We start from the raw sequence: 20691 nt of genomic DNA on the forward strand, positions 1-20691 counted from the left end.
ACAAATTCGTTACTACTATTTGAAGGGTGTACTAAAATCAAGTATCCCAATTTGTTGACAAATCAAATAGCGAGTCAGAATGATAACCGACACGTGTCCATCTCTCTAAAGACTTTTGACGATTTCACCGTTTTTACCCAAATCCTATCTCTCTCTCCCTCGTAAAATCATCTCGACCCCAAAAGAGAGATTCTTCTCCCACACTTTTCTCGTCGTTTCCTCTCCGTCGACCAATTTCATTTTCACCCAACCCGTCTCTCTCTCTAACTCTCTTTCATTCGCTTAACCAGGAAGGAAGAAACTCGCTACGTCGTTTACACATCCAATTCGAAAGTTATTAAGATTGCCCCAATCAGAAAAAAACGAGATCTTGTTCATTTCGCGACGAGGGTTCGTGTGGCAAGGAAAAGGGTTTCTCTGGTTTACTCAATCAGATCAGAAAGTCTCTCTCTTTATCCCGTTTTCAATTTCGGTTTTACTGAAAACCCTAATTCATTCATTCTTCTGCCACCAATTTCGTCTCTTAGGGTTTCTTATTACTTTCTAAAACAAAAGGAAGCTCTGAAAAAATTCAGTGCCTATTATTTTTTTTCTGCTATCTGAAATCAAAAGAGTCTCCTTTCTCCTTAGATCTCATCATTTTACCTTTAAAAAAAAAGAAGATAGCTTTTGTCCGGATCTGATCTTAGTTTCACCTTTTTTTTAGGTAGTCTCTGTACAAAGTGATTTTTTTTAGGAATGGCGTTAAATTTTTCACATAGGCAGCACTTTTCTGAATCAATGAAGATAGCCAATGGTTATCTTGCTGATGGCCTTTCTGAGAGGAACGGTGATGTTTTTAACCAGTCTTGGTGTTCAAGTATTGATAGAGGTGATTGCTTTGTTGACTATGCTGGAGATTCAGCTTCTGTTGACATACTTGATGTTTTGCCCTCTGATCCGTTTGGCATGGATATCAACAATACTTTCACTGCTATTACTGGATGGCTTGAGGATCTGGAGGTTGATTGTAGCCAGTATGGGAGAGATGAGATTTGGGTCGGTGACGGCAGCAGCCAACACCAGCTCTTTGCTGGGTTGAGTTTCATTTGGAACAATGCAATGCGGTTTCAGGAGTTTCCAGAGAGCAGCAATGTGTGCAGTAATGGGTCATGGTCATTACACAACAGCGTTGGAGAAAGCAGTGATCGCTGCACCACCAGTGATGCGGGTGAGAATGCACACGTTCATCCAGCGTTTGGTTTTTGTCTTTATCACTTGGGAGTGAAGGATCTTCTTTCAGCGAGTATGGTTTGCAAGTCTCTGCATGCCACTGTCTGTGATGACTCGCTGCTCTGGAAACATATCCACATTTGTCAACCGTTGAATGAGAAGATCACAGATGAGGCTCTTCTGCAGTTAACCGAGAGGGCTCAGGGCACTATGCAGTGTTTGAGGCTCGTAGATTGCTCGAGAGTTACAGATGATTGTCTTAAGCGGGTCTTGGAGCGTAACCCACAAGTAGTTAAGGTGAGTATTAACTAAATCTGTAAGCTTATATTATTTTAAGCCTAATGTTATTTTGTGATTGGCAGCTTGGCGTGTCTGGATGCACAAGAATCACTATCGATGGTGTTTTGAGCATCTTGAGAGATCTGACGTCTGCGGGGAAGCTTCAAGTGAAGCAGTTGGAGATCGGTGGCATCTTTGGAGTTACTAAAGATCACTACGATGAATTGTTTGGCTTATTAGACGTTGACAGTAACGTGGAGCTGTCTACACAGAAGCCGCGTTTTTACCATAGAGGAGACTCCTCATGTGTGTCCTGCGATGATGATGATGACCGGGTGCTAGATATTGAGATGTGCCCAAAATGTCAGAACGCTAGGCTTGTGTACGACTGTCCAGCAGAAGATTGTAAAGGAAAGGAGGAATGTCGTGCTTGTTCTCTTTGCATACAGAGGTGTTTTCAGTGTGGTCGGTGCATCAATGACAGTGAATACGAAGAAACGTTTTGTCTGGAGTTTTTGTGCGCTGATTGTTCGAAGCAGTCTCCTAAGTTACCTCTTTGAGGTGGAAAGTTCCATCTGAGCTTTTCTTTTCACTCTGAATTGAGTGGCTCGGATCTTCATTGGTGTGGTGTAGTTTGGGGGAAATGTGTCTGCCCATGGATGTAGGTGCCGTAGTATCATGTACATATATTAATATGGTTATTGTGGATAGAGAAATGTTAGAATTAAAAATAGGAATATGGAAGAAAGAAGCAGAGTAGTTTTGGTGGGTGAAGACTACACAAGAAGAGTTTGTTATGTGTTAGTTAGAAAGATTTGAAAGACTATAGTGTACGAGATGGGTGTTTCTTACTCGACTATAAGTTAGAAAAAGGTAAGAGTAGGGTGATGAAGGATAAGGGCGGCATCTGCTATCTTGATGAGTGTGTGGCTTAATTGGTTTGGAGAAAGTTCAGGATTAAGAAAAGGATTATGTAAAAGGATAGCCAAGATAGAGACTCAGTAGTGTGATTTGTCATCAGCCTTTGTGGGTTGGAGTTCGGAGTTGGAGACTTAGAGAAGAATCTTTCCTACTCTGCTATAAGTTAAAGAGGTAGAGTAGTGGGATGAAGTACAGATTTGGTGTCTGCCATCTTGATAAGTGGGGCTTTAGTTGGTTTTGGGAAAGTTCAGGATAAGGAAAAAGATTGTGTAAAAGGAAAAGCCAAGAAAGAGTCTTTAGTGGTGTCATTTTGTCATCAGCTTTTGTGGGATGGAGTGGGAGTTGGAGACTTGGAGAAGAACACGAGAAGAGTATTTCTCTGCTATAAGTTAGAAAGAGGTAGAGTCGTATTATGAAGAACAGATTGGTGTCTGCCATCTTGATGAGTGGGGCTTTAGTTGGTTTTGGGAAAGTTCAGGATAAAGAAAAAGATTGTGTAAAAGGAAAAGCCAAGAAAGAGTTTGATTTTTCATCTGCTTTTGTGGGTTGGAGTTTGGATTTGGAGACTTACAGAAGAGGAGTTTAAGGTTTGCTGAAGCCGTAAAAGGAAGACAATAAGTTCTACATGTGGATTAAGAAGCAGATGATCATTAAGACAATATGGTTAGTCTGCATTCTTGACAGAGATCATGCAGTCCATTTTAGTGAAGGTAAATTTGCATATATACATAGATATGATCTCTGCTCTCTTGGACATATGTTTCTTAAACATGATACTGAATCCAAGACTTTTTTTTTTCTTTCAGGTGTGCCACTTTGGTGAAATCTCAATGGAGATCATTTCCAACTATCTTAGAAACTATGTACTTACATAAATATGTTTGCTTTTATCTCGTTGAACAATTGTCATAAAGATTTGTATTGGCTTTAGACATCCATTTGTTATAAATTAAAAATAAAAAAGATTGTAACTTTGTATTATTTTCTGTTCATGCAACTCAATAAACAAGTTAAGAGACTATATAAGTTATGTTGAGACAGCTGGGAGTGTTTGTTTGTATCTCCATCGTCTAATATTCTTCTTCTTTCTTTGAGTGAGGAAGAACAGAACTAGAATCATGTTTTGTTTCCAACAAGCCTTGTCCGATTGCTTTCTCTACAAAGACGATAACAATCCCATCTCCACAACCTTAGGGAGATAGTATGGTTGGATAATAGACAATAATACCCAGGAAAAAACTAGGAGAATCATTTTTTTCCGTCGATGTGAAAGGATTTGTTTTCGTTTTGTAAACACCATGGTGTCAATGCAAGGGACAGAGAGAGAACCAGAAAGCTGATAACTATTGAACAAACATGAACGACAAGGATACATTATTCTGAAACGATCCGGAAAGAAGAAAAACAGAAAACCAGATAGGTGAATAAAGGATTCACTTGACATTCAAGAACATGAGAAAAGGAAAACGGTGGTTGAGCTGAGCATGAGACTTGTGTTAGTTACTCTTCTTCATCCCATTCATCGTTCTTGTATGAGACGAGGGTGTCCACTTTGTGAATCTGCAAAGAATTAAAAACCATTGCGGTTAAAGAAACATTTCAAAATGAACGTAGTAGTCAGTATATTCATTCCTCCTTGTTATTCTTGTTCAACTCACCTTGGTATCAAAACCGTGTAGCTTAACCATCTGTGGATTAGCAATCAGCTTCGGATCGCTTTCCACCCACGTGAACGGAACAGCCACATCCGTGTCTGTATACGCCAACACATCAAACACACCTAAAAAACAAAACAATGATAAGTTAGAAAACCAAAATAGAGAGACACCAACCAAATTAGTTTCCAAGAGTTTGGTCGTTCACTTACAAGGCTCATCAAGACAAGGCAAGTAAGTAATGCTGGAAGCAACCTGTCTCATAATAGCTTGGATCTCCCTCATGATCTCCTTATCACTCTTCTCCCTCGACACACTGAAAACAATAAACAAAAAAAATTCATACTCCGGAAAAAACAAAACTTCAATAAACAGTTCAATAAAAGAGACAGACCCTTTGTCAACAACTTGAGAATCAGTCTCAATACGGAAGTTCCACCTCTCCAAGACTTCACCAGTAGCTTTGCTCATTATCACCAACACCACTCTCTGCAACTTCCCAGCTTCAAGCCACTCTTTTACCAACAAACAGTATATGATCAGTCTCTATACACAAGGGAAGAAAGAATCTTTTTTATTTTTTTATTATTACCGGAGATCTGAGAAGAGAGATTGGATAAGAAGGATTTGACGGATTCGTCTTGAGTAAGCAGCATGGGAAGACCATACTTCTTCACTTTCACAAAGCTCTCCTCTGGGTATACTGCTCTATTGTACAGTATACTATATACTCACACACACAACAACAACTATAAAATCAGATTCAATATCGGAAAACCCCAAAAATTGAAATCGATTGATATTCTCTTCTCTCTCTCACCTGTTGGCAGCGTAGCAGAAGAACTCGCTGACGATGGCGGCAGATCCGTGGAGAGTGATGATGTCCTTAGCAGCCGCGGTTTTGGAAGCCATTTGAAGCAAAAAACGAAAGGATCTGTAGATTTTGAAAATTTGTATTTGTGTTCTGTGTGGAAGCGAATTGGATTCGTAAGCGTCGATTAGGGTTTTTGGATGATTTGATTTGAGAAAAAATGATGACTCGATAAAAGGGAGATATAAATGGGAGCGTAACGGCTAGTCTTTTCTGGGTAATGCGCTTACAACGGCTACTTGTTTAATTACTTACTACTACTTTAAATGTTCCAATTTTTGGAAACTAGCAATGGTTTTTGATATTTCTAGTTATATTAACGAACAAATAGAAATGTTTATGTTAATCAGATCAACATACTATTTTTTCCTCAAATTATAGTAGGATTTTGCAGAAATATGATTTATTTCTGGTTTAGTTTTTTGTTTCTAACTATTCTGGTTTAGTTGAAAACACCAATCTTCTCTATTAAAAGAGAAGTACAGATTTTATCTACCATTTAAAAGTTACATTGGACCATTTCCTAGAAATCACAACTGATATTTATCTATTTGCATAATAATATCATAACAATAATTGTTATTATAATTTATTATTTTCTTTCCCTAACAATTAATTAAAAGTATTAAAATTTTAATTTTGTTTCTCCTTTAAATGGGCCAATTGTTAACAAATTATTATATCTTTCTTATAAGATATACTATATTATGCTATATACATATATATAATTCTCCATTAGTGGTAATTTCATTAATAATGTTTGTATTTTAGATATATTTTTATTGTGGTCATTTAGATAATCATACAAGTTAATAAATTGTATTAATAAATTTAATAGAATAGATGATCCGTTTAAAAAAGGATGTCGCTATCTATTATATATCAAACAAGGATACAAAATGAACACACTCTAACATATAGAAACACGTACAAAATAGTTTTACGACATATCCAAAACAGAAAAATTTATAAATGGTATATTGTTGAAAAAAATAACACCCGCCCAGTCGGGCGGGTTAGAATCTAGTTTCCACTTATAATAACAGTAGTAACTTTCACGTTTATTGCTTTTACTTTATTAATCCTTTAATTGATCTACTAATTTTGTTAAACGTTAATACATATAATTTAAACTAAAACTATATAAGATCCATAGAAATCCTTGATAAACAAATTTATGATTGACGAAATGAAGTGCGTTGATTGAAGATCCAGTTCTCTTGGTTTAAGCCACTTGTAGTTTCAATAGAACATCAAAATGGGCCAAAATGTTGTCTGAAAAGCCCAGTAAACAATCGAGTGCAAACGCTTACACGACGCCGTTTCATTTTAAGCTGGTCCAAGGAAGTTATCTCTCTATTATCAGGGACGTCATCTTATCCTGTGAAGCTTTCGTCTGTAGTTGTTGTTGATGCCCTCCTCCATGGCTGTTCCTCTCTCCATCTCATCAAACTCTCTCATCACCCGCCTCTCGTTCCCTACCACTTCATTCAAGGGCAATGTAAGCGTCTTAGGAGCAAACCCATCTCACCAGATCCTCTCTCTCAAACTCCACCACAATCGTCGAATCGCGAGACCTCTCGTTGTGATGAACCAAACGGCGGCGACCTCTCCGGAAGCAGCAGCAGTGATGAGCTCGGAGAGGTTCCGTCTGGATAACCTCGGACCACAACCCGGTTCGAGAAAGAGGGCGAAGAGAAAGGGTAGAGGTATCTCCGCGGGACAAGGAGCGAGCTGCGGGTTCGGGATGAGGGGACAGAAGTCGCGGTCTGGTCCTGGGATCATGAGAGGCTTTGAAGGAGGTCAAACCGCTCTCTATCGCCGTCTTCCGAAACTCAGAGGAATCGCCGGAGGTAGTAAATAAAGGTTTTTGCTTTTGTTTTTTTTTAATGTGTGAAAAAGTATCCAACTTTTGTGTAGACTAAGTGTTCGATGAAATGTCGAGGCTCTCTGTTTAATGCAAGAAACTGCTTGGTTGTTTCCTGATGTTAACACTGGTGTTACTGTGTGGTTTGAACAGGTATGCGTGCAGGGTTACCCAAGTACGTGCCAGTGAATCTCAAAGACATCGAAACGGCTGGGTTTGAAGATGGAGATGAAGTGTCACTGGAGACATTGAAGCAAAAGGGTTTGATCAATCCTTCTGGAAGGGAAAGGAAACTCCCTCTTAAGGTTTGTGTGCGTGCCTGAGAGGAGAAAAATAATAATACTAATATATACTGATTTTCTTTTATTAAAACGCTTTGGGTTTTAGATTCTTGGTACGGGAGAACTAAGCGTGAAGCTCACCTTCAAAGCTCGTGCTTTCTCCACATCAGCAAAGGAGAAGCTTGAAGCTTCGGGTTGTACACTCACTGTGTTGCCCGGAAGAAAGAAATGGGTGAAGCCATCGGTTGCTAAGAACCAAGCGCGAGCAGATGAATACTTTGCTAAGAAGAGAGCTGCTGCAGCTGAAGCAGCTTCAGAACCTGCAGCTTCGGCTTGAACTTGTTCATTTTCAAGCTCTTCAATGTTGTAAAGCTGCAGATATAGTTTTAGCTTTTGTCTTTGCTAAAATCTACAATTCCTTTTCTCTCTTTATGTATGGTGAAGAAATTTACATTTTGTTGTTTATGAGTAAAATCCTTATCAGAAAGTTTTTGTAAAACTGTATTACATTATTTTTCAATCTCCAACAAAATGTTACGGAATATATTTCACGAGTAGGGAGTTATTACTACAATGTTTCCCCTTGCAAGAGAGCCATAACGTTCTTCTTCATTATCATCAGTGAAGTTCTTCTTCTTCTTCTCACACGTCTTCGAGTACCAGACTCTTTTTCATCAAGAGACTGATTTATTTGAGTCAACTTTTCTCATACTCCTATTTCTCAATCTTCTATGAATTCGATTGATCTTCTATACCTTTTTCCATAATTCTATTTTTTTATCAAAATCCAAAATTCCAAATCAAATAAAAAATAATGAAAAAACAGTTTTTTGATCATATTTGATGATTTTCGTGAAAATATGAAAAAACAGTTTTTTTTTTATTTATTTTTGAAATATTTTTATCAAATTCTATAAATCAAATAAAAAATATTCACCTTTCCAATTTAATTTTATGATTTTCTGTTTGACATATAAAATTAAAAAAAAAACTGTCTTAGTAGAGATTAAAAAAATGAAATATAGGAACGCGAGAGGAATTGACTCGATTTATTTTAGTAGATTTGCCTTTTTATTTATTCAACGTGTCTAATGTAAGTTGTCCACTAAAGAGCCCAAATCCAATGCATTGTTAGCTAAAGCCTATGCGGGCCCATGATCATATGTTTTCCGATGCCTGCTTGCTGATGTGAGGGTTTTGTTTAATCTTTCTTTCTGTTCGGATGTTTAATCTCTGCCTCACGACATATTAGTCATTGTTTAACTTTTGTCCAAAAAAAAAAAAGTCATTGTTTAACCAATTTTCAAGTAATCTACTAGAATATAGATAGACGTCAGATATGTAATATATTATTTATATATATATAATATATATATTGATGTCAAGAAAAAAAAATATATATATTCATTTCGAGTTATTAACATAATTCTGTTATTTTCTGGTAAGGAAATGAGTAACATGATTTTTCAAAACACCAATCAGTTCAAAAAAAAAAAACCAATATCACAATTAGTGCTTATATTATTGGGAAACCCATGAAAAAGAAAAAAAATCCAATATTCTTCCAAAACAAACGCGTTAACCACTACGAATAAAAAACTACGAATAAATATTCGCAATAGTACATTTTTCCACGTTAACCACTACTACTAGTTCTTCACAAGGCCTTTGGTCTTTGTTTTTCTTTCTTTTTGCTGTCCGAAAGTTCTTGGTCATAATTATATAATAAAATTCTAGATCTTCTAATAAAAAAAAAGCAGATACCAAATGTTCCACATGACTACTATATTCAAAAGGCCATTTAAAGTGCTACGTCATGGTGCTTATGCTTTAACGTATCAACAATGATGTCATCATTGATCCACACCGTCCATTCTATTTTGTGGTTGACGATATCGACCGTTATAAGTCCACACCGACGCGACTATAAGAGTATTGTCATAATTTAGCAAAATCGATATCAGCAACAGGGTGTTAAAGAACAAAGACATCAACAACAGCATTTTATTTCCCGGTCTGAACAGTACGACGCCGTTGAAGTTTCTTGTGCCTAACATGAGCTCGGTGAAGAAAGAGGAACGCCGCGAAGAAGATGTACGTACCGTGACGGAAGAAGAGGTGGATGAGTTTTTCAAGATACTACGGAGACTACACGTGGCAACACGGATGGCTGCGAGAGTTAACGGCGGTGGTGTCGTTGAACGAGAGTTACCTTCTAAGAAGAGGAAACGGAGGCAGAGCCTTGAGTCGAAGAGCTCATTGGATACTAACGACGTTCAAGATGGAGAGTCAGATGGAAGAACTCGGGTCGGGTTACGGAATTCGGGTTTGGATCTTAACTGTATACCGGAACCCGAAGCAGTTAAAATGTAATTCTTCTTCGTAATTTTCTTACTTAAAAAAAAAAAGTTCTTGTAAACTCTTCAAAAATTTTCTGTAACTCTTCAAAAAATTTCTTTTAAATGAAAACGTAGCTAAAAACCTTAAGATCCTTAATGAATCAGTGTTATCAGTGATAACAATAGAATAAAAGTAAAAAAAAAAGAAAATCCTATTTTCCTTGGTCGTGGATCTCTCGGTCGGCTTCCTTTTTGTTCCAAATTGTTTGAACTGGCTTTCTCTCTGAAGATAAACTGAAATCGTCATCAGATTCTAAGATCTCGCGAATAGAACACCTAATTTCTAAAAAAACCATCCTTTTGATTCTCCCTTCTTCGGCGAATCCTAATAGCGACTCGGAGGGTTGTGGAAATCTCCGGATCTACTCTACTGGAATCAGACTCTCGCTCAAACCCTCATTAGGCAATGCCGTTGCTGCTAAAATGAACGGGCCAAAAAAAAAAAAAAAATGAACGGGCCTAGTCCAGGCCTAAAGTAAATTAAAGACCCAAAAACATTTACGGCCGAAAACCAGATTAATAACTAAAGTCGAGTGACTGTGACTGACCTAGTTTCTAAATCATTAGAAGTGGAGTAAAATAAATCTTTATCGCCTCTTGGAAACCTAGCGCAGTCGCCATGGACGAATCCGCCATAAAAGTAATTCTTAGTTCCTTATCGCTTTCTGTTTCTCAGTTAATGGTTTCTTCTTATTATAATTTTTCTGATTCGATTTATTTGTAACGTTTAGGGTCTGGAATTGAATGGTTGTGAGGCAGAGATTCGAGAAAGCCGGTTCGTTTATTTTTGAGATGTATAAATTAATTAGATAGATCATGTGTTCTTGTCTCACTGGTAATTAATAAAATATATTTTCTTTTGCTAATATAGTATTAGCAGGATTGTGGTTGAGGGATACGACACCTCTCTTCGTAGGGAAGATGTCGAAGAGGCTTTGAGAAAACATTTCGCTTCATGTGGAAACATAATACATGTTTATGTTCCCATTAACGAGGAAACTGATATTCCCAACAGATTTTCCTTCATTTATGTTAACGGAGAAGACGAAGAAAAGGCGTTGAGGCTTGATGGAAGCGACATGGGAGGACGGATTTTACAAACTTATGCTTACCCGTTTCAGGAAAATTACCTTGATGATGTCTTGGCTACTCTGAAAGAAGCCCGTCAGACACAACGCACGTAAATTGTTCTTTATATTTTAATTTATTTGTATGTGTGTTGTTCTTTTGTCATGTTGTTGATAGTATTATCTCCTGCAATATTAGTTTGAAAGTTACCGGATATGACCCTTCCCTTTCTATGGATGATGTCGAGAGCAAGCTGTGTAAACATTTCGCACCAGCTAGTTGTTTTGCGTACAGGACATGTGGTGGTCTCCAAAGGTTTTTTTGGCTTGTATTATTATTATTCTTTTTAATGAGTTATCAGTTAATAACTAACGACTTTTTTTTAATTATTATTATTATTTACAGCAAAGCTTTCGTTTATCTCGTTGGAGAAGACGATGTAGAGAAGGCGCTGGAACTCAGTGGACGTTGTGTGGGAGGATTGAACATTGTAGTTACCCAGGTTCTGCCCAAAAAACCGATCAAGTGTGGCTACACTCGTCCACGTACGTAAATTTTTTATTCTTGATTCTATTTTTTAACGAATTAAAACGCCTTTTAAGTAATAATTCGTCTGTTTGTTTCTTCAGTTAATTGACTAATGAGCAGAAAGCTGATCGAAAGCGCTATATATCTTTTATGAGGAATATCAGAAGGAGCAGAAGAATAAGACTAAACCTCTCTCTTCTTGGGAGAAGACATATATGCTCTTTTGTTGTATTAACTTGTGTTGCAATGCAACATTTTTCTTTTCTTTTGTCTGGATTTTTTACTAAAATTTTATCCAAGTTCATGCTCTGCAAAAAAAAAAACTGGTTATAGAAAGGTACTAAACTGTCAAACCAAGTTCAAGTTCTGCTCTTTGATCATTTAGAAAAGTTCTGTAATGCTTGCGTTATGTAAATGATTAGTCAATGATTCCTAGATCCAGTTATTTGAAACACCGATAATAATATATAAAAGACGAATTTATAATAATGTTCGTATAAAGGAATTTCAGTGATCGCATTTACTGGGCCGGTTTCAATTTCAAAGTGAAATGATTTGTGCAAAACCCAAAATGATTATCGCGGGAAAACCACGACACAACACGGGTCCAAAAAAAAATACAAACACAAGTGAACTAATCTGCAAAAGAAAGAACACCAAGAAGAACAATGAAACAATTAAAGAAAAGGGTCAAACAACTTAATTTTTGAAACTTTATGAAAAATCGGCTCAGGAAGTTCTCGAAACTGTTTGTCTTGTGTTCTTCTGTTGGTTTATGACATTGACCTACAAGGTTAAGCTATCTGGATTCTCAACGATCTTTGCAAAGGTTTGAAGGAAAGCAGCCAAATCAGCTCCATACACAATACGATGATCCGCAGTCACATTCACCTGCCAACACACAACACAAACCAAAGTTTATTGTTAACACAAATGAAAAGCCTAAGTCATACTCTAAAGAAGCTCACCAAACCCATGAGGCAGATTCTTAACAAGCTTAAATATAATCCCAACGAGATTTGTTTCCATGCGAAGTCAAAGACTAAGACTTACCAGCATTTTGTTTTTCACACTAAAGAACCCATCCTTATCAGCAACTACAGTTGGTTTCGAAGCTCCAACCGCCATTATAGTACCCTAGAGATTTTGAGTTATAAAACAACGATAAGTGATCTGAGTGAAACCCCTGATCTTGATGAGACTCATCGAAATTATATATATACCTGTCCTGGAGGAAGAATGGCATCAAATCTATCCACTCCAAACATACCAAGATTCGATAAAGTGAAAGTTCCTGCAATGAATCCACATGCATCCTTAGCTCAGCACAAACACACTTCTCATGAAATCATATGAACAATTATTGTTCAAGAAAGTACCAGAGTTGTATTCATGAGGTTGCAACTGCTTGCTTCTAGCTTTCCCCACCAGCTCTTTCCATTTTTGAGATAACATGTACAAATCCAACTAAAAACAACCACCCATAAGTCACACAATCAATAAGCCAAGACTAAAACTGTGTTCAATCACAAAGCTACCAACTTTCTACATCTTTCCATTGCATTGATTAGATTACCTTATCAGCATCTTGTAGAACAGGCGTAATCAACCCGCCATTGATAGAAACAGCAACCGCAACGTTAATGTTACTATTGTAACTAAAACTCTTCCCATCTCTGCAGCTAGCGTTCACCACAGGGTGCTGAGCAAGCGCCATCCCTGCAGCTTTGGCCAATAAAGCAGTCATTGTCACACCCTTTGCCTTCACCTGAATACAACAAAAGAGATTTAACATTTGCTGATACGAGTTTAAAACAATGTGTAATGCGTTTTTGCCACCTTCTCGTAGAGTGCGTCGAGTGCATCAGTGCTCACTGGATAACCAACGCGGAACGTTGGAACGGAGAGACTCTCAATCATGTTTTTGGATACTGCAGATTGCATCGCTGTGAAGGGGACGATGCTGGCGTCAGGTAATAGAGGAGGCGAGCTAGTGGTGGTGGTAGCTTTAGCTTTAGCTGTTGGTGTTGGTGCAGCAGCTGCAGGAGGAGAAGGCGGTGGTGTCACGGAGGGAGCGATTCCCGCCGCCGCCTCCACGTCGGAAGCTGTGATCCTACCGAATGGTCCAGTTCCCGCGACGGATTCGATATCCACTCTGTGCTGCTTCGCGAGCTTCTTAGCATACGGCGTCGCTATGTTCTTCCTCGGACCATCTGACGCTGCCGCCGGAGGAGACGGCTGAGCGATCGCCGGCGCGGGGGATGAAGTAGCTGGAGGAGGAGATGGGACAACGACGGCGGAGGAGGAGGAGGAAGCTGCTTTGTTCTTAGCTTCTTCGATCTCGGCCTCGGACTCCGCGAGCAACCCGATCGCAGCGCCTACCGGAGCGGTTTCTCCTTCTCCGACGACGATCGCGGCGAGATAACCGTCGTAGAAGGTTTCAACGTCCATATCCGCCTTGTCTGACTCCACGACGACGACGCTCTCTCCCTTGGCGAGCTTCTCGCCTTCGGTTTTGATCCAGGAGACGATTTTGCCTTCCGTCATGGTCGAGGATAGCGCCGGCATGAAAATCTCGCGAATCTTGGATCGGACCGTCGTTGCTCTGCGGCGAGAGGACGGTGAGCGGAGAACGACGACGCCGCGGAGGGAAGGGGAGACGGAGGAAGCGAACGAAATGGTGGATTTCGAATTGGAGAGAGAAGGTGTAGGTAGAAGGATAGAAGAAGAAACCGCCATTGTTGCTCCTCGATGAATCACAGAGAGAGAGAGAGAGGAGTGAAGTGGACGGAGAAGACAAGGTCGAAGTCGTTACATTTTGTATTCATTTATATAAGCCTCATCGTACCGATTGGTATTTAGTAACCGGATAATTAAACCAGGTTATTTCAATTTAAAATTCCGGTTTTATTAAACCATTTATAAGATGGATAAACTAACTAAACTCGTAGCGAGGGAGAAAGAGGGGAAAACAAACCACTCTTGAGCCCTAAACCTAATTTCCGACGATCTGATGGAGAACGACAAGCAAATCGAATCTCACCACCGCAAGCACCACCGTTCGTCTTCACCGACCGACGAGACCGATAAATCATCGAAGCGGCACAAGCACCGTCATCACAAGCACCACCACCACAGGCGCCATCGCCGACATCACCGTGATGAGATTCCATCTGGCGGCGATGAGACAGAGCTTATGGATGTTACTCCGATTGGAGTTAGTCAAGACGGCGGTGAGGATGACGTTGAGGAGGGGGAGATTCTAGATGACAATGTCAAGACGGCAGATTCCGAGGGCGAGTCAGGCGAAATAAAATCCGATCGATTTCAAGGCAACGATCTGGTCTGTTCTAATCGCTCTTCTTACGTCTTTTCCTGTTTATTTGGCTTAAATTCTGTTTGGATGCTGGGATAAGAATGATCTGATTGATAGCTTAGATTTTTCCATAAGCAACTTGTTATACACCTCAGTATCCAAACATCATTTAAGCCTTTATATCAAAGCTGAATGATAAAAGTTTTGGTTTTTGAGAGCATTTCTTTAGATAACGTGAGTGTTAACTTCAATGCATATCTAAGAAAGCAGTTGCACTAGGCGTTCAATGGAGACTGATGGCGTTCCCTTGATTTGTAAGAACTGGTTTCGTGATTATGTAGATGCTTCTTTTTCATTTTTTCTTTTCACTTTTCATGTATGCTCATGCGTTTCGTATCCCTTATATCACTTCTTCTGATAAGTTCTGTGCTTGCAGCCTGTCGATGTGGTTTCTGGGGCTCGAAATGGTGATCTAACTCGTGAATTTGAAAGGAAGGAAAAGAGGGGGTATAAAGAGTATGGAGGTCCTTTAGAAAGAGTTGGTAAGAGAAGTGATGATAATGGCAGGAGTTCATTTTCGTTTGAGAACTCTGAGGAGAAGCGTAACAGCAGGCAGTCTAACGATGTCCGTGCTCGGAGTAGGTCTAGATCACATGATCGGGAGAGGGAAATGTCAAGATCAAGGAGTGTTGCTGCGGATGAGTATCCGGTCAGAGAGAGACGTCATGATCCGAGTAGGGATTATCTATATGACAGAGTTGAATCAGGGAGAATTGAGGACAAATATCATCGACGTGGGCGGTATGGGGAAGATGACGAGCAATATAGTCGAGAAGTCTTGGAAAGGGAAAGAAGTATGGAGAGGGATATGGTCCGGGAGGGAAGCGTACGAGATAAAGACTCAGAAAGAAGTAAACGGAGAGAGAGAGATAGTGATCGTAGAAGCGAAAGAGAACGAGAGAGTAGGAGGGATATTGTGGCTGGCCGTGAAAGGCTAAAAGACTATGAACGGGAGCATAGCATTGATAGGGATAGGAGAAGGGAAAGGGAACGACGAGATAGATACAGTGAACGAGGTAGGAGCACTGATAGGGAAGGGAGAAGGGAAAGGGAAGAAGATTATGTACGAGACAGAGACAATGAAAGAGGTAAGAGTAGAGATAGAGAAAGGTATGAAAGTAGAGAGAGGAAGAGAGAAAAGGAAAGGGAGAGTGACAAAGATAGGGACAAAGGAAGAGAACTTAAGACTGATAGCGAGAAGTACAAACATGTTTATGTGGACAACGGGGAAAGGTATTCTCTCAATAGTCCTAACCCTTGTGAATAGTTCATTACAGATGATAAACCTTTGTTATATTGTGTGGCTCCTTACTATTTTGCGATCAGGTCCAGAAATGAGGATGCTCAAAATGATAATGACGAAGAAGTTATATGGAAATCTCCGGAGGAAGAAGAGGAAGAACTAAATAGAATCAAGGAGGAGAGTAGGAAGCGAATGGAAGCCATACTGGAGAAATATAAGAAGAAGCCCGATCAGCAAAACGAACTTTCTTTGCAGGATAAGGGGAAAGGTAATTCTTCATCTCAATTACTGTGCATAACGACTTAAGCATGATGGTTCAGGTCATATGTTTAAGTATGAACATTTTTACTGTGGTTGGAGTTGTAACTAAAATTCTTCATCGGTTTTCATTTGGTTGTTAAGATGTAGTTCTTGAATCTTGTAAGTCACTAGCGTTTTGTGTATCAGACGACCCCTTAGGTTAACAAGGAACCTGTTCCTCTCAACTTGGAATGCATGAATGTCTCTTTAACAGAAGAGCTGCAATGAGTTTTTAGTAGATTTCGTTGATTGATTTCCACCCGCACTTGTAAAAATTTGTTATTGAGATTTTCAGCTTCCAGGCAGTTTCAGTGAGTTTTCTGTTTGTGGCAGATGATGTCAAAGAAAATGGTGCTCCAGATTTGGCTTCTTCCCCTATTGTCATAGCTGCTAATGCTGGTCCAGCCAAAGCTAACTCGGACATTGATGCTATAGATGGTGATGTTGCCAAAACATCATTAACAACTGGTGCGCCACCTACTATGTTGGGAATTTCTCACCCAGAGAGGACTTTAGCTTCAGCAGGGCTTGGCGAAGGTAGCCCGAAGGTGCGTTAGCAAATGAAATATTTTTGTTTCTTTGGTATTGGTTTCGTGTATGGTTGTGAATATTTTTTTTTTTGGTTTTATGTTTATATTAAAATTGAATATATATATATATATATATATATATGTGTGTGTGTGTGTGGTAATGTTTCTCAATCTTATATAATTTTATTTTTCCAGAGTGAAAGATCAGCCGACATGTTTCATGATGATATATTTGGAGAGTCCCCAGCTGGTAATCAAAAAGTGGTATGTAAATTAAATTAGTTGTCTTGACATCTTTTTATCTTATCGTTCACTAGCCTTTATCATCTGAAATTTCTCTTATCACCATGAATCTACTAGTCAGATCCTCAGAATATTGTTTTCTTTTGTGTATTAGGTTTCTTTTTTTGTTATGCAAGTGTTTTTAGTATTTCCGTCTCTCACCATTAATCTTTCTTCTTATAGAGTCACACGCGAGGGAAAGGTGATGGTGTTCCGATGGTAAGGAGCGGGCTTTATGATAATTGGGATGATGCAGAGGGCTACTACAGTAAGTTTGTTTTCTGTGTATATTTAGCTTCATTCCCACTTATTAGTACTAGTTCATAGTTTAAGTTTGTTACTATTTCATGCACCTTCTCACTTTTCAACTCGTAGAAGCTCTTCTGTTAATTTTCATCTTAAAAATATGGGTTTTTTTCTACTTTTTAGGCTATCAGTTTGGCGAGTTAATTGACGGTAGATATGAAGTCATTGCTACTCATGGAAAAGGTGTCTTCTCTACTGTGGTTCGTGCTAAAGATTTAAAAGCTGGACCAGCGGAACCTGAAGAAGTGGCTATAAAAATTATTCGCAACAACGAGACAATGTAGGTGGTGCATTCTATATAGGCCCTGACTTTTACTACGAATTCTTTATGCCATATCTGATCTTTTTTTTTATATATGCATTTGCGCTCATTATTATTCCTCATTTCGTTTAGGCACAAAGCTGGCCAGACTGAGGTGCAGATATTGAAGAAGCTGGCTGGTGCTGACCGAGAAGATAAGCGCCATTGTGTTCGTTTTCTTTCAAGTTTTAAGTATCGGAATCACCTTTGCTTGGTGTTTGAGTCGCTCCATTTGAATCTTCGTGAGGTCTTGAAGAAGTTTGGCCGCAACATCGGTCTTAAACTCTCTGCGGTTAGGTCTTATTCAAAGCAGCTATTCATTGCCCTTAAACACTTGAAGAATTGTGGTGTTCTTCACTGCGATATAAAACCTGACAACATGCTGGTCAGTTATACGTTTCTGTGGCTTTCTCATACTTCATTAACTAGCTTTCTAATAGTTGACAGTTCTTCTGTTTGTTCAGGTGAATGAGAACAAAAACGTCTTAAAGCTTTGTGACTTCGGTAATGCAATGTTTGCTGGCAAAAATGAAGTTACGCCATATCTTGTTAGTCGCTTTTACAGATCCCCTGAAATCAGTAAGTTTTATCTGCTGTGCGAATTAACATATTTTTTGGATTAATAAGATAATATTTCATCGACTATTGCTGGAGTATGTGTTAATAGTTTTTTTTTTCCATGGCAGTTCTGGGGCTCACCTATGACCATCCTCTGGATATATGGTCGGTTGGCTGCTGTCTATATGAGCTATATTGTGGGAAAGTTCTTTTCCCTGGCGCCACAAATAATGATATGTTACGCCTTCAAATGGAACTGAAAGGCCCCTTCCCAAAAAAGATGCTTCGTAAGGTAAGCATTAAAGTAGATTTGATATCAGAACACCTTCTCAAATGACCGCTTTCCATAGAGAACTAGAACGAAGAACTCAATAGGCTTGTACTTATGCTCTCTGTTCAACAGGGAGCATTTATTGATCAGCACTTTGATCATGACTTGAACTTTTACGCTACAGAGGAGGACACTGTTAGTGGAAAGGTAACAAGCCAGTCCTTATGTTTTCTCTGGCACTTCGCAGTTTGAAATCAATTGACTGAGTAATATGCTTTTTTCTTCTTTTTTTTTCAGCTGTTGAAGAGAATGATCGTAAATGTAAAGCCAAAAGATTTTGGTTCAATTATTAAAGGTTACCCTGGTGAGGATCCCAAGATGCTAGCTCATTTCAGGGATCTCTTAGACAAAATTTTCATCCTTGATCCCGAGAAGAGACTGACTGTAAAACAGGCATTAGCTCACCCATTCATCACTGGCAAATGAAACCACTTTGCTGTTTTCTCTCTCTGTTACATCAGGAAATGCTGTTTTCCTCTGTACATTATACATCTTAATTTTAATTCGAGGTTCTAATCTTTGAATTGTCTCCATCTTCTTTCTGCTGTTTGAGTGCTTTGGTTACAATGATGGCGTGGGTGATGGTGTCTGGGTGGAGTTCTCACCATTGGCGATTCTCAATGGGAATTTACTGGTTTTATTGTAAGACAACCTGCTAATGGAGCTTTCTTTCGTTAGATTCCTGTGTAATCTCATTGCCGACTTCACTCATTGTAGAGATCTATGTTTGGAATCTGAATAAGGAGAGGACCATTCTGAATCATATTTCAATTACATGGAAACTTTTAAAATATCATATGTGATGTTAGATTGCTTCATTTTTCTCTTATGGTCTTCTTGAGGGCCTGATGTTACTTTTCTCCAGGAGTACCATCGCTTAGAGACAGTCCTAGTCTTTCAATGCTTTAAAGGAACACAGGAGAAGGTACAATGGTTGTTTATTGGTAGTAAAAACTTTTGCATCCACATTAATCTATGGTTCGAACTTGGATGATATTGTTGCTTGAATAGGTTTTAGAGTTTGACCCCTTTTTAACAGTGTTTTTCGTAGTTTCCTTTGTGATGGTTCAAGTTTTGTTTGAAATAGAAGCATTTTTTCTTATTTAGTTTCAATATGCATTGTTCACCTTTTGTTTTCTATTGTTTTCATTTATTCTTTTGCTTTCTAGTGTTTCTTTTATCGCGTGTTTACATATTATCTGATAAAACTGTATTATTTTCATTCCGGAGGTTTTGCTTGGAGGAGAGAGCCGAACAAGGGAAAAAAATTATGAAGGTATTTAAATTAATTCATTTATCCCTGATTTCTGTTTCCAGTTAGGCCTCTCTTTTTGTTCCATCTCCTTGTGTGAAGTTCACTAAATTGTGACATTTATCTAATTTCAGGGCCATACTCTCTCCTCCTGCAAGTTTGGTAAGCATGTCGCATTGTGTGTTGTGTGCTTCTCCTCTCATGATATGGCCACAACTTTAGTTTATGTGGATTCTACCTTTTTGTACATAGCGGGGTAGAAGTCCTCGGGTTTAATTTATTGATCGGTTTTCTTTTGGTGGGCTAAGGTTAGGCTGCAAGGGAAATAGTGACTTGGTTAACATTTTTCACTGGATTTGTAAGTATTTTTTTTTTAACTGCACGTATCGTCATTCTTAATTCAGTTTTGAAACATAGAAGTTTTGTCAGTGTACAGTATGCAAGTTTAGTGCATAGGGAAGTGAGGCTTCAATGATATATGTCTGCAAACCTTAAGGTTCTGGAGAGGTCATAGGAAGAATAGATAACTTTGGTGATGGTTGTGATATAAATGCATATTTTTGTTTGTTTCTATATCTTCTCTGTCTCATTGTTGCCGAGGAGAAGAGAGTCGTCATATTTATAGTTGCAACAGCGTCGTTTTCTTTGAATTGCCACAAGCTTATTCAGTTGTCTCGGATTAGAGAAAATTATCTAGCATTGCATATATTCGCGATAATGTGAAGTGTAAATTATTTGTTCGTTTAAAAATGTAAATGATTCTAATGGAATCGGATTAACAAGCAAGTACAACACGATCTACGGTATTGGTTTTCTCGGGATATCCATGACCATTACATTATTCATGACCATTACATTATTCATAAATGTATTGAGGCATGCGGGCCAGGTTCATTGCAGCTTTCACGAAACCTCGGGAGAGTAATGAAGAAATGCGTGCCGTCCTTGTTTCTGTAGTTCATCTCGTCCCACGTGTCGTGATATTTTACTGCAAAAGTGCGGGTGCTTTCTCCTCAAGCTCTGTGAGAGTGAGAGTTCTCCGAAACAGCGTATATAATACATTAAGACCTAACGTCTTGGGCCCAAAAGAAAGGCTTGTGGAGAGCTGTCGGTTGTAACGACACCGTTTCC

The 20691-nt window shown here is 38.8% G+C and overlaps 7 protein-coding genes across 7 annotated transcripts; 5 read left to right on the forward strand and 2 right to left on the reverse strand.

Moving 5' to 3' along the window:
* Positions 1-153: 153 nt before the first annotated feature.
* LOC108828462 (F-box protein SKIP14) lies at positions 154-3393 on the forward strand. Its single transcript, XM_018602168.2, has 3 exons — positions 154-1509; positions 1575-3122; positions 3219-3393. The coding sequence occupies exons 1-2, from the start codon at positions 739-741 to the stop codon at positions 2049-2051; spliced, it is 1248 nt and encodes a 415-aa protein (XP_018457670.1). The 5' UTR covers positions 154-738; the 3' UTR covers positions 2052-3122; positions 3219-3393.
* A 344-nt stretch (positions 3394-3737) lies between these two features.
* Positions 3738-5100, reverse strand: LOC108825757 (mitotic spindle checkpoint protein MAD2). Its single transcript, XM_018599109.2, has 6 exons — positions 4888-5100; positions 4660-4790; positions 4462-4582; positions 4280-4383; positions 4071-4192; positions 3738-3972 (listed from the first exon to the last, which is right to left on the reverse strand). The coding sequence occupies exons 1-6, from the start codon at positions 4977-4979 to the stop codon at positions 3913-3915; spliced, it is 630 nt and encodes a 209-aa protein (XP_018454611.1). The 5' UTR covers positions 4980-5100; the 3' UTR covers positions 3738-3912.
* Positions 5101-6310: 1210 nt separating this feature from the next.
* On the forward strand, positions 6311-7573 carry LOC108823843 (50S ribosomal protein L15, chloroplastic). The gene is made up of 3 exons (XM_018597130.2): positions 6311-6791; positions 6959-7110; positions 7193-7573. Exons 1-3 carry the CDS (start codon positions 6350-6352, stop codon positions 7421-7423), a joined length of 825 nt encoding a protein of 274 aa, XP_018452632.1. The 5' UTR covers positions 6311-6349; the 3' UTR covers positions 7424-7573.
* Positions 7574-9026: 1453 nt separating this feature from the next.
* On the forward strand, positions 9027-9577 carry LOC108825807 (protein NIM1-INTERACTING 2). The gene has a single exon (XM_018599159.2). The coding sequence runs from the start codon at positions 9142-9144 to the stop codon at positions 9457-9459; it is 318 nt and encodes a 105-aa protein (XP_018454661.1). The 5' UTR covers positions 9027-9141; the 3' UTR covers positions 9460-9577.
* Positions 9578-9995: 418 nt separating this feature from the next.
* On the forward strand, positions 9996-11479 carry LOC108823510 (uncharacterized). The gene is made up of 6 exons (XM_018596734.2): positions 9996-10125; positions 10217-10260; positions 10357-10665; positions 10752-10868; positions 10959-11098; positions 11183-11479. Exons 1-6 carry the CDS (start codon positions 10105-10107, stop codon positions 11188-11190), a joined length of 639 nt encoding a protein of 212 aa, XP_018452236.1. The 5' UTR covers positions 9996-10104; the 3' UTR covers positions 11191-11479.
* A 113-nt stretch (positions 11480-11592) lies between these two features.
* LOC108823509 (dihydrolipoyllysine-residue acetyltransferase component 4 of pyruvate dehydrogenase complex, chloroplastic) lies at positions 11593-13878 on the reverse strand. The gene is made up of 6 exons (XM_018596733.2): positions 12921-13878; positions 12658-12849; positions 12461-12548; positions 12305-12375; positions 12135-12218; positions 11593-11972 (listed from the first exon to the last, which is right to left on the reverse strand). Exons 1-6 carry the CDS (start codon positions 13818-13820, stop codon positions 11868-11870), a joined length of 1440 nt encoding a protein of 479 aa, XP_018452235.1. The 5' UTR covers positions 13821-13878; the 3' UTR covers positions 11593-11867.
* Positions 13879-14025: 147 nt separating this feature from the next.
* LOC108827517 (serine/threonine-protein kinase prp4) lies at positions 14026-20133 on the forward strand. The gene is made up of 15 exons (XM_018600928.2): positions 14026-14424; positions 14834-15690; positions 15784-15968; positions 16334-16548; positions 16726-16794; positions 16996-17080; positions 17242-17398; positions 17513-17804; positions 17884-17998; positions 18106-18269; positions 18381-18455; positions 18546-18950; positions 19174-19233; positions 19539-19584; positions 19695-20133. Exons 1-12 carry the CDS (start codon positions 14095-14097, stop codon positions 18732-18734), a joined length of 2733 nt encoding a protein of 910 aa, XP_018456430.1. The 5' UTR covers positions 14026-14094; the 3' UTR covers positions 18735-18950; positions 19174-19233; positions 19539-19584; positions 19695-20133.
* The last annotated feature ends 558 nt before the right edge of the window (positions 20134-20691 follow it).

The sequence above is a fragment of the Raphanus sativus genome, chromosome 9, assembly GCF_000801105.2.
Source record: "Raphanus sativus cultivar WK10039 chromosome 9, ASM80110v3, whole genome shotgun sequence".
Lineage (NCBI taxonomy): Eukaryota > Viridiplantae > Streptophyta > Magnoliopsida > Brassicales > Brassicaceae > Raphanus > Raphanus sativus.

Excerpts from the sequence above, each read along its gene's own strand:
- LOC108828462 (XM_018602168.2), top strand. The coding sequence starts at position 739 with ATGGCGTTAAATTTTTCACATAGGCAGCACTTTTCTGAATCAATGAAG. Across the intron at positions 1,510-1,574 it reads GTAACCCACAAGTAGTTAAG|CTTGGCGTGTCTGGATGCAC; the intron begins GTGAGTATTAAC and ends TGTGATTGGCAG.
- LOC108825757 (XM_018599109.2), bottom strand. The coding sequence starts at position 4,979 with ATGGCTTCCAAAACCGCGGCTGCTAAGGACATCATCACTCTCCACGGA. Across the intron at positions 4,791-4,887 it reads TTCTGCTACGCTGCCAACAG|TATACTGTACAATAGAGCAG; the intron begins GTGAGAGAGAGA and ends GTGAGTATATAG. Across the intron at positions 4,384-4,461 it reads TCTCAAGTTGTTGACAAAGG|TGTGTCGAGGGAGAAGAGTG; the intron begins GTCTGTCTCTTT and ends TATTGTTTTCAG.
- LOC108823843 (XM_018597130.2), top strand. The coding sequence starts at position 6,350 with ATGCCCTCCTCCATGGCTGTTCCTCTCTCCATCTCATCAAACTCTCTC. Across the intron at positions 6,792-6,958 it reads ACTCAGAGGAATCGCCGGAG|GTATGCGTGCAGGGTTACCC; the intron begins GTAGTAAATAAA and ends TGGTTTGAACAG. Across the intron at positions 7,111-7,192 it reads AAAGGAAACTCCCTCTTAAG|ATTCTTGGTACGGGAGAACT; the intron begins GTTTGTGTGCGT and ends TTTGGGTTTTAG.
- LOC108825807 (XM_018599159.2), top strand. The coding sequence starts at position 9,142 with ATGAGCTCGGTGAAGAAAGAGGAACGCCGCGAAGAAGATGTACGTACC.
- LOC108823510 (XM_018596734.2), top strand. The coding sequence starts at position 10,105 with ATGGACGAATCCGCCATAAAA. Across the intron at positions 10,666-10,751 it reads GCCCGTCAGACACAACGCAC|TTTGAAAGTTACCGGATATG; the intron begins GTAAATTGTTCT and ends CTGCAATATTAG. Across the intron at positions 10,869-10,958 it reads ACATGTGGTGGTCTCCAAAG|CAAAGCTTTCGTTTATCTCG; the intron begins GTTTTTTTGGCT and ends TATTATTTACAG.
- LOC108823509 (XM_018596733.2), bottom strand. The coding sequence starts at position 13,820 with ATGGCGGTTTCTTCTTCTATCCTTCTACCTACACCTTCTCTCTCCAAT. Across the intron at positions 12,549-12,657 it reads TTCTACAAGATGCTGATAAG|TTGGATTTGTACATGTTATC; the intron begins GTAATCTAATCA and ends GGTTGTTTTTAG. Across the intron at positions 12,376-12,460 it reads ACCTCATGAATACAACTCTG|GAACTTTCACTTTATCGAAT; the intron begins GTACTTTCTTGA and ends GATTCATTGCAG.
- LOC108827517 (XM_018600928.2), top strand. The coding sequence starts at position 14,095 with ATGGAGAACGACAAGCAAATCGAATCTCACCACCGCAAGCACCACCGT. Across the intron at positions 15,969-16,333 it reads TTTGCAGGATAAGGGGAAAG|ATGATGTCAAAGAAAATGGT; the intron begins GTAATTCTTCAT and ends TGTTTGTGGCAG. Across the intron at positions 16,549-16,725 it reads TTGGCGAAGGTAGCCCGAAG|AGTGAAAGATCAGCCGACAT; the intron begins GTGCGTTAGCAA and ends TTATTTTTCCAG.